The 10,412-nt window shown below is 30.3% G+C and overlaps 1 protein-coding gene across 1 annotated transcript; it reads left to right on the top strand.

Annotated features, from left to right (window-relative positions):
* Positions 1 to 3,165: 3,165 nt before the first annotated feature.
* LOC143911061 (uncharacterized) lies at positions 3,166 to 4,773 on the top strand. Its single transcript, XM_077429783.1, has 2 exons — positions 3,166 to 3,696; positions 3,874 to 4,773. Exons 1-2 carry the CDS (start codon positions 3,244 to 3,246, stop codon positions 4,213 to 4,215), a joined length of 795 nt encoding a protein of 264 aa, XP_077285909.1. The 5' UTR covers positions 3,166 to 3,243; the 3' UTR covers positions 4,216 to 4,773.
* The last annotated feature ends 5,639 nt before the right edge of the window (positions 4,774 to 10,412 follow it).

The raw sequence follows: 10,412 nt of genomic DNA, 5'->3' as shown, positions 1-10,412 counted from the left end.
ATTTATGTTTTCTTCTCTCTTTCTATAATATTTTAATTTTTATGATAATAAATTGAAATTTATAAAAATAAATGAAATTTATATAAATAAATTTTATATAATTTAGAAAAATCATGGTATAAGTCTAGATGTTTAATCGTCTAATATGATGATTTTTTTTGGAAATTTCCAATTCTTTCGTTACATATACGTACATATGCACTCGAGGTAGTTGCACTCTCGATACATCCAAACTTTCAAAGATGTTCAACGAGAACTGACGCAATAGAATTCTACAAAAAATCGACATGGGGTGTTTGTATGTTATCCGAGAGTGTTAACCCTTTTTTTGTAGAAATCAGGACTTCTTGAAACTGCGCTACTATTCAGTGCAATTTAGTGCATCTTTCCGGGAACCGTCAAAAGCTATCGTCAAACAGACTCACCAGATGTTGCATGAAATTTTTAGCTGTCAAAACCGTTGAGATGTCTAAACGTCAAGGATTTAAAAGGAAAATCTTATGGAAACCACATTACAATGTTGCTATAAATCCCACTTACCTTTTTTTTTAAATATTGCGTCCCAGCAATCATATGTACATACATTGTACATTGAGGGTGGGGCAAGCGATTGAGAATACTTAAATTTATGATTAATAGTTTCAGCATGAACAAACTAGTTGATTTGTCGATTTGATCTTTTGTGTATACTATAACTGGCCAGATTGGTTCGTGTATCAACAAAATAATTCATGAATAAATGAAATGTACACTTTGACTGTAGAATATTTATATATGTAAATAAAATGAGTTCGAATAAAAATAAAAATGTGTAAATACAAAAAGCTTGAGAAGATTTTTCTTTATAAGATGTATTATATAATCTGAGAAACAATTCATATAATACATTGTATAAAATCAGTAAAATGGATAAAAATGGATTATTAAATGACTATCAAAATCATATATGAGTTTTAATAAATCTAGAATGATTTTGACAAACAAAGCTGAATTAATGTTCATACAATTGTTATATACCTATAGAAATGAGGATTGATTTTTTTACCATGGGGCTATTACAAGTTGTCTTAAAGTGACATACATGGTTATAACTTCTACATACATATGTACATACATATATACATTTGAATTATATTTAAATAGTGGTGAAAAATATTAGATACGTTGGTAGTAGGGCTTCCAAGCTGGTTTAAACCGAAACTGAAAAGCCGGCTATTTGACCATTTTTAAAAAAACCGAAAATCGGCTTTTTAGCTCGATCGGCTTTAATTAATGTTTTTTTCTTCAAAATGAACAATTATGAATTTCAAATTTCTATGAAAGATCAAAATAAATGTGTATATCTAAACTTTATTAGTTACTTAAACTAAACTTAGTTACCTAAACTAATAGGCGTATATTTTTTTGAACAACCAAAAAAAGGTATAGCACTTAGCGGTAGCTTTGAGATATTCACTATTGAGAGAAGGAAAATTTATAACCAGAAAAGTCAACGACGAGAGAAATTAACGCAAAATCTTGTACTTGACAACAACAAAAAAATAGTCATGAAACTCGAATGCTTTATGGCAAAATGCATGGGAATTTCTGGAATATAATTGATTTTTCTCCGAAGGAATTGGAAGCCCTTTAAATTTTCAGGCCACATACCTACTTTTTATTATGGTTTTAACATGTTTGTGATATGCCGCTTCTAATGAATTCGTTTTCGAAATTTGCAACGGTTCGACAAGCTTTTGGATTTTTACGCTAAAACTGATGCGTAAAAATAACTTTGTAAGATGAAAATATTTCATAGTTCATTAAATCATTACGTTTTCTGAAACAACATCGAGTGCACCAAATTCATCTCGGCAGTGTTCTTAATATCTATTCACGATTCCACCATTATAATTTTTCTACGAGGTAAGACATTATTTTTTTATTATATATTCTTAATAGTATCATTTAATTATTTGTGCGTATTTAGGATCGGCCATTTACGACTGTGATATATAATACTAATTGTATTATTAAATAATATAATTTGTATTATAAGATCATTATTACATATTAATAATATGTAATAATGATCTTATAAATGTTCATAATGTTTATACATATTATGAACTTTTATAAAATTTATTCGAAAAGCAAATAATTCACAGCAAATTTATATAGGCTTCCGTTTTTATTATATTTTTTATAGAAACTCGAATAAAAAAAAAGTTTGTGTATTCTCAAATACAATACATATTTTTTTCATGAATATTTAAAGCAATTTCTGGTTATTTCACAAAAAATGTCAGTGAAAACTGACATTTTTTTTATGTAAAAATTTAAAACAAAACAATTTAAATTTTTTTTTTCTGAAACCGGTGAAAGCCGGTTGGCTGGCTTTTTATTTGTAAAAAAACCAAAAACCGGCTTTTTTTTTTCAGGCGGCTTTTTGCGGTTGGTAGACAATTTGGTGAAGAACCGTTTCAATAACCAGATAAATTGGCAAACTTTGATGGAAAATTATCGACTTGGAGTCACAATTATCCAGTCTGACCAGAAGCACTGAAGAAATACTCCGAATAAATTGTTTTCAATCCAGTTCAAACAAGGGCTCTAATCTATTTGTTTTCTCTATTTACTATTTTTGAACTATTTCGGTAAATATATTTTTCAATATATCAAAATTATTGCAAATCAACACATGAAAATTGATGATGACTTAATTAGTCTTCATAAAACAGGATCTACATTTAATACATGAGTATTATCAGTTATGCGCACTTTCTGTTATCCAAATATTCTTACCCGTGGATTGACTATGGATTAACCACATACATAAGTATTATCTGGAATTTTCAATGAATATTTGTAATCTTCATAAAATTTTTTCGATATGAATTGATAAGATTAATATTATCGAAATATTTGTTGGTTCTCAGTCGAAGCAAACCATTTACATATTTCCACTAAAAATTTACATACAATTTTCAGATGCTACTTTAATTAAATTCGGGTAAATTTTATTTTGTGTCTTAATTATTTTTAGGATATAAAAAAATGGTAGTTAAAATGTATATTTATTGAGACTATGTATTTTTTTCATAACGAATGGGATCAAAAAAGGTTGTTAATAGCTGTATAATGATATTTGTTCTTATATATGTACATACATTGTGTATATGTTTTCAGCTGAGTCGTAAAGTAACAATAGAGTGCACTAGATATATTTTGATTTTTATCGGAAATTCAGATTGAAAATCAATAATGAAAATTCCAAATTTGATTTTCATATTTTTCATTGGTTTAGTGTCTATACATTCAGTCGTGGAAGCCGCTCTATGCACAATTAACATAGAGGAGAATTTCGAAGATGAAACTCTTGGATTGCTAAAAGAAAACTGTCCAAACTATCAAAAATTTGAAGTGACTCCGTATGAAGGATCAAATTTGGAATCACCGACAGTTTTTAAAGAATATTTTGCAAATGCCACTGGATCGGCATGCTCCCAAACTGAAAATGTCAAAGTCACCAGTGGTTCTGAAGTAAAAATTTTATTTTCGTCTATGGGCAATGTGGAAATCACTGGTTCGTTATTAATTGAAATATTTGATGCGGAATATCCCGACATGGTAATTGAAAGTGAAGAAATTCAAATAAACGATTCAACAGATTGGACGTGGAAATCGTGGACTTTGGAAACAGGGACAGTCATAAAGGTAAACGAAACATACATACAGATAAGACTTTTATATGACGAATTACTTTATTAGTCATGAAAATTATATTTACTTGTTTATCAAAGCCCGAATCTTTCTAGATTTTATATTACTTTTGAAGTTTTTAAAAATTTAAAACTCATTACCATTATTTATATATTTATGTTTTTATTCCAGACAAGGTTAACGTTTAAATCATTAGAAGAAACCTCGTTTTTGGCCATTGACAAATTGATAATAATAGTGAAGGAAGATAAATGTCTTATGTCGGAAGCAACTCTTGATCCCAAATCACGAAAAGAGTCAAATAATATCAATGATGCAATTGATGAATGGAAAATTATATCAGTAGTGGCCGTATCCTTAGCTGGAGTTGCTTTAGTGATTACTATCGTTGCAAGCATTTTAGTTGTTTCCGGAAATAAGAAATTCAATGATAATAACACTTACCAAAACGATTTATACCCAGTAACTCAAACGATCATTCCCCGGGTGGATTCTCAAAAATATTTTTACTAAATGTTTTGTTTCACTTTTGTAATAGTATAATTATATCTGTATGGGTATAGATCTGAAAATATAAAATGCTGTCCACTCCATGACAATTTTGTATACAATATAAACGCAGAAGAATAAAATCCAATAAATGTTGGCAACAATATGGGTTGCTAATTTGGTCTATTGTCAGTAAATTTACAAATTCTATACATTTTAGATATATGTATGTACATATGTCATTATATGTACATATGTATGTTGTATGTTGAAAAAGTATGTGTCATATCTTATACCTTATGATACCTCTACGTATGTATTATACAATAGTTAGCATTGTATATTAATATAATAATATACATACATACATACATATTATATCTATGTATGTAAACATGTATTATATTTACTAAATTTGCTTTTGTATTGTTTTAAAAAAATGTGGATATCAAAAATTACTCGTGTTTTGTTCCATTAGATAAAACGATGTCTGCATAATAAAAATGGTATTTTAGAAAATTAGCAATTGATACTAATTTTACTTTATTAATTATTTATTTTAGAATAAAGTTTTAAACGTGTATTTGAGTGAATAAATAAAATGAAATAAAATAATATTGAATTTTTATTATACCTACATACATACTAGCTGAACCCAGCATGCGTTGCAATGCCAAAACAAGGTATGCAATTCCCGTTCCCGTTCCCGTTCCCGTTCCCGTTCCCGTTCCCGTTCCCGTTCCCTTTCCCGTTCCCGTTCCCGTTCCCGTTCCCGTTCCCGTTCCCGTTCCCGTTCCCGTTCCCGTTCCCGTTCCCGTTCCCGTTCCCGTTCCCGTTCCCGTTCCCGTTCCCGTTCCCGTTCTCGTTCCCGTTCTCGTTCCCGTTCCCGTTCCCGTTCCCGTTCCTGTTCCCGTTCCCTCTTCCGTTTCAAGTGATGGTTGGAGCTCAACGCCGTGGAGTAACTTCTCTTCAACGCCTTGTCGTCATAAACCAACCTGTTAACTTGGTTAGCAACAAACACATTTCCTTGACTACACAATGGCGCTCCATACTTTCGCGTCGGTAAAATCGTAATTACGAATATTATTATTAAGAGGTTTTTTCCCGTTTTTTTTTCACAGTAATCTTCCCGGACATGCATACAACAAATCCTGAAAGATCCATCGTAATCGGCTACGAGTGGCTTAGTAGCCTATATGAGACAGACAGACAGACAAACATTGATTTTTATATATAGGTATATGTACATATATATTTTATATATACATTTACAGTAGTGGTCAATGAAAGGTTTCCAGCTTGAAAATATCAATATTTCCTTGTTTTAAGATGTTATATATGTTTTTTGTTTATTAAAATGAAGTTTATTATGTTTGACATAATATCAAGTAGCAATATAATGAAATTTAAATGAAACTACTATGTTATTCAAATTATTAGGGATCAGTAATATATGGGAAGATTTTGTTCGTGAAATTAACTTAATTAAAAAACTAAAAATAGCACTTTATTTATTTTAATAGTGGCTACAAATAACAACTATTTTATTTCTTGGTTGACACCCCCTTAGTTTTTAATACTGCCTTAACCATTCGAGGCATCGATTGTATTAAATTTTGCAAGTACTCATCCGTTATTTCAATGTACCTTACATTTTTTTATTGTTCCTATCAATTCTAATTTAGTAAAAGATTTTTTATTTTCATTTTAGAACCCATTATAGCCCACAGGCTCTCAATCGGGTTCAATCGGGGCTGTTACCCGGCCATTCCAAGGGCGATATGCCACTTTCCGCGATAAAATTCTTCACCTACAATTTTAATATATAATAATAAATAATCATATATTTTTAATATCTGATGTTTGTTATATCTGACCATAGATGTCAGTTATTGTTTAGATTTACGTTAAATATAAAACGTTAAGTTAAGTATAAAACGTTCCTATTTTGAATAAAAATTTGTAAATCTAATTTTACGTATTCTTCTTAATATATTTTCTTCTACCTTTTATAAAACCTGAACCACTCTGTCTAAGGGCGCACCATACCCTCAAACCTAGCCTGTATTTACATACGTTCATATATACATTTTTATAAATTGAATGAACTTTATTGTCGTGTAGTAGCTGACTAATTATATATAAAATCTAGTTTTAAAGAAAGATAAGCTGGTTGATTGATGATTGATATGCTAAATCACTTCAATCGAAAGCGCATAATTGAAAAAAATCTCAAAACTGAATTAACATACCCGATATTAAAGAATTGAAACGACCAAAATCAATTACTCAAAGTCAATTAGATTTTTTTATCAAACAAATCCCATTGTTTGGATATTTCATCATATTTATAAAAGGCAAAGATACAGTAATTGCAAATGCAATTATATTTTTGAATCAAGTACGTTCATCAAATAAATATTGAATTAAGTTATAATTCAAACAAGTACATGTATCATCTAGAAATTATCCGTTTTCAGAAGCTTATAATTTTTTATCTTTGTGTACGTATGTACATACATATGTATATCGTAGTCGGAAATGATTCTGAGGCCCTGATTACCGTCACACTTTTGTGCAATTTTTTAATTAATCTAGATACATTTAATTGAGATAATGTTATGGCGTCTTGATATGAATTTTAATATGAATATAATTGAATTTCACAAATGTCGAAACATAATGAAGAGAAGAAAAAATAATAAATTTGAACATGGCTTGCGCAACAACTCCACTTATCGTTTCCCTTAATTAGTATTGATATCGAAAATTACTCCAGCTTTTCGAAAATATACGCGATATTTTCATTCAGTACAAAGCACACCGCGGTAGATACTACATAGCTAACTGTATATATTCAAAAATCTACTATGAATATTAAACATTTGTCGGTTGTCATTACAATTTTATGGAACGGTGTCAATTTAACGTTCAGTCAGATTTCATATAGTTACATAGATGATTTTAAAAACGGGAACATTTCCTTATTGGAACATGATTGTTTCGGCTATAGCGTATCGTTTGAAATAGAAAGATACTCCGACATCACATTCACTCAACCGAATGAAAATTCCAATGGTTACTTTGCTGGAGGCGTGGGCAAATGCTGTTCGCAAAGTGGTCACTTGAGGGTTACGAAAGGGACCGAAATTATACTGTTTTTCAGCACAAAGAAATACACAATGTCGGATTCATTTACTGTGGATGTAGTGGATGCAATTGCAGGAAATGTCTTAGTGACGAATCGTACGATAATCAAGGAACCAATTCAGTGGCAAACGATGACATTAACCGTGCAATATGATAAAGACGTATTGGTAATTTCTTAAATTTTTATTCATTTTTTTAAATGTGCGCTCTCAGATTTCCCCCCGATGAACCTTTTATCTGTATATGTATATTTTTTTTTGTTCGTGTGTGTGTTGACCCTTATCTATATACAAATGAGGCAATTTGATCCGATTTAAGCCCACTTGAAATTTCTCGAGACTCGTTTGCCGGCTTTGATAGGTTTTTATAGGTATATTATATACAGAAATGTTTTTTGTATACATGTATGTAATATATGAGAAATATTGAGATCATTCATAGATTTTTAAGTAATTAACACACCTTTAATGTATAAAAAAAAAAAAATCACAGTATACATTTTTAATAGTTAATGTCTCGTTAACTAAGAATTTCACTATTATACAAATTGAGCCTTGAGAAGTTTCAAGTTGGTGGAACGGACTAGAACCAATTTCGGTCATAGCATCCAATACCACAAATATTGTTTGAATATAAAAATAATTTCATTTGTGATGATTTCGCCTGTCTCAAGTTTGAATACCCAATATATGTAAATATGACTTTGTAATGAGGCTTGATTTTAATTTAAATTTTTTTAGGTGAAGATTTACTCTGATTCCTCACAAATGGAATTGTTTATAGCGATAGACTACTTTAACGTAAATATTAACGATTGTCCAGACAATACAACAACAACTGATTGTTTTTCAACTGACGTTCCAACAACGACTGAAATAACGACAACGAGTGATGATTTTATATGCGGGCCCCAAGATGATACGTACCAAGTGGAAAAGTGGAAAACTGTTGCAATCGTTGCAATAAGCTTGGCATCAATCAGCATAGTAATGTCAATGGTAATCATTGCTTTTACTATGAAAAGAAAAAGATCTGCAAATAAATTTTTGCCTAAATCATATACTTAATAATAGAAATAACCGAATATTTTACATGGAAAATAAATGATGTGAGAAATAATAAACTTTGAAAACTTTAACAAGTGTCTGGATCTATATATTCATCATAATACGGAAGTTGTTATAATATGTAGGTATATGTATGGATGTACATATAATAGCACTGTTCGACAAATGACGACTTTTTTTTTAGTTCAGAGACGAGATATGACTTTTCTTTTAGATCTATGCCCAGTGAACACGAATCTGGTAATAAAAAATGGTGATTGGCTCGAGATTCAGAGATATATGTTTTTTAAATCGCGCGATTTTTCTATATCTTGGTGTTGTTCCGTCGATTTCTCAAAATCTGTCAATTTTCTGTTCAAAATGAATATTAGAATCTATCTGTAGTCGGGTATTTTATCTTTCATTTGTAGTACTTTTCAGCTTTCAAATCTCTCTAGGTAGTCGTCCAGTTCAAATCAAAAGTCAAAAGTACGTATTTTCATTTGGGATATTTTCCCACTGTTAATACTATTTTATATTGAGTATTTTCTATTGAAACATGTTTATTCGGATAGTGTTAAAAAGGGTTAATTGGAAGTGTGGTGAATTTTAAATCGGTAAAATTGCGAGCTAAAAGGTCTTACTAGTACATATTTACTCATATTTACACGAATCTGAATTGAATTAATAGGTATAATATATTAAATTGTCTTTATATGAGAATTAAATAAAATTCCACTTCCAGGCTTACCTCGATAAAATAAACGAATTATGGATTAATAATAAAAATTCTATTGATAACTGGCTTACTTCGATAAAATAAACGAATTTTTGTTATTAATTCACAAGAATAGTCGAAATATGATTTTTCTAGGTGGAATTTTCAACTCTCAACCATCTCATCCCATACATTTTTCTAATTTCATCCACTCATATTCCATATAGCCTTATTTCACCCGTTTACATTCTCTCGGATACCATTCCGGCACTTATTTTGTCTACTTTTCATCCATACGTGACCCACCTATTGCCATTTTAGACTGTTTGCTCTTTCCATTATATCAACTTATTCATGTAAATTAACCAGCAGCGTGGAGTAGTGGTTAGCATTTTATGCTTTTGAGCGTAGTGGTCACGGTTCGATTCCCACTAATAGCTGTTGGCCAGACCTGGGTATGTGACTCCAGGTCGATCGTTTCCTATCAGAGTTTGCCAATTTTTTAAATTTTCATTGAAATGATTCCTATAAATTGCCATCTCCTTTCCAATCTCTATTGCAAATCTCAAGTTCTTCAGCGTCGCCAGGGTCTCCAGGTCGCCAGCGTCTCCAGGGTCGCCAATTTATATAATAAAAATTACGCAAAAATTTCTCCATAGATGTCACTGTGGATGATGTTTGTATGAATTTGCATTGTATACAATGCTTGTATTGATTGTATTAGTACACTTGTCGCTTTGGAGCGATCTGTAAAGACGAGTGTACATGGTCGATTGAAACAAAATAAAATTATAATAAAAATCACATATCATAGAATACGTTAAGTAGTAATCTGCTTTATATAGTTATACATTTACATATAAGAATTGATGAGTTCATGCTTACAATAACGTTATCTGATATTTGTAAGCCAATATATGTATGTATGTAGTTAATAAACGTTATAAGATAAAAAGATTGTTGTTTATTTTCTGTTTGATTTTAGGAATCACTACTAGGTATATTATAAAAATATAAACAATTGACTAAAAGTATATATATACACATAAAATACTTACCAGATAATATCGAACATTATCGATGTCGATAAATTATATTGTCTGTGCACTATTCTTAATTTTCGAAGCGCATACCGACTTAGGTATGTATGTACATATGAACATATCTGTGAAACAATGCGAGAAGAAATAAATACACGAAGCACTACAATTAATCAAAATCTCGGAGCACTTTGTTCAACGATAAAAATCAATATATTTATATCAGATTCTCAATATAATATAAATAAATAGTGCGAGGTAACCAAC

This window comes from Arctopsyche grandis, chromosome 4, assembly GCF_051622035.1.
Source record: "Arctopsyche grandis isolate Sample6627 chromosome 4, ASM5162203v2, whole genome shotgun sequence".
NCBI lineage: Eukaryota > Metazoa > Arthropoda > Insecta > Trichoptera > Hydropsychidae > Arctopsyche > Arctopsyche grandis.
The sequence above is the reverse complement of the archived record's forward strand: the minus strand, read 5'-3'. Positions and strand labels throughout refer to the sequence as shown.

Coding starts and splice junctions, on each gene's coding strand:
- LOC143911061 (XM_077429783.1), top strand. CDS start 3,244: ATGAAAATTCCAAATTTGATTTTCATATTTTTCATTGGTTTAGTGTCT. Junction 3,697..3,873: donor AAACAGGGACAGTCATAAAG/GTAAACGAAACA, acceptor TTTTTATTCCAG/ACAAGGTTAACGTTTAAATC.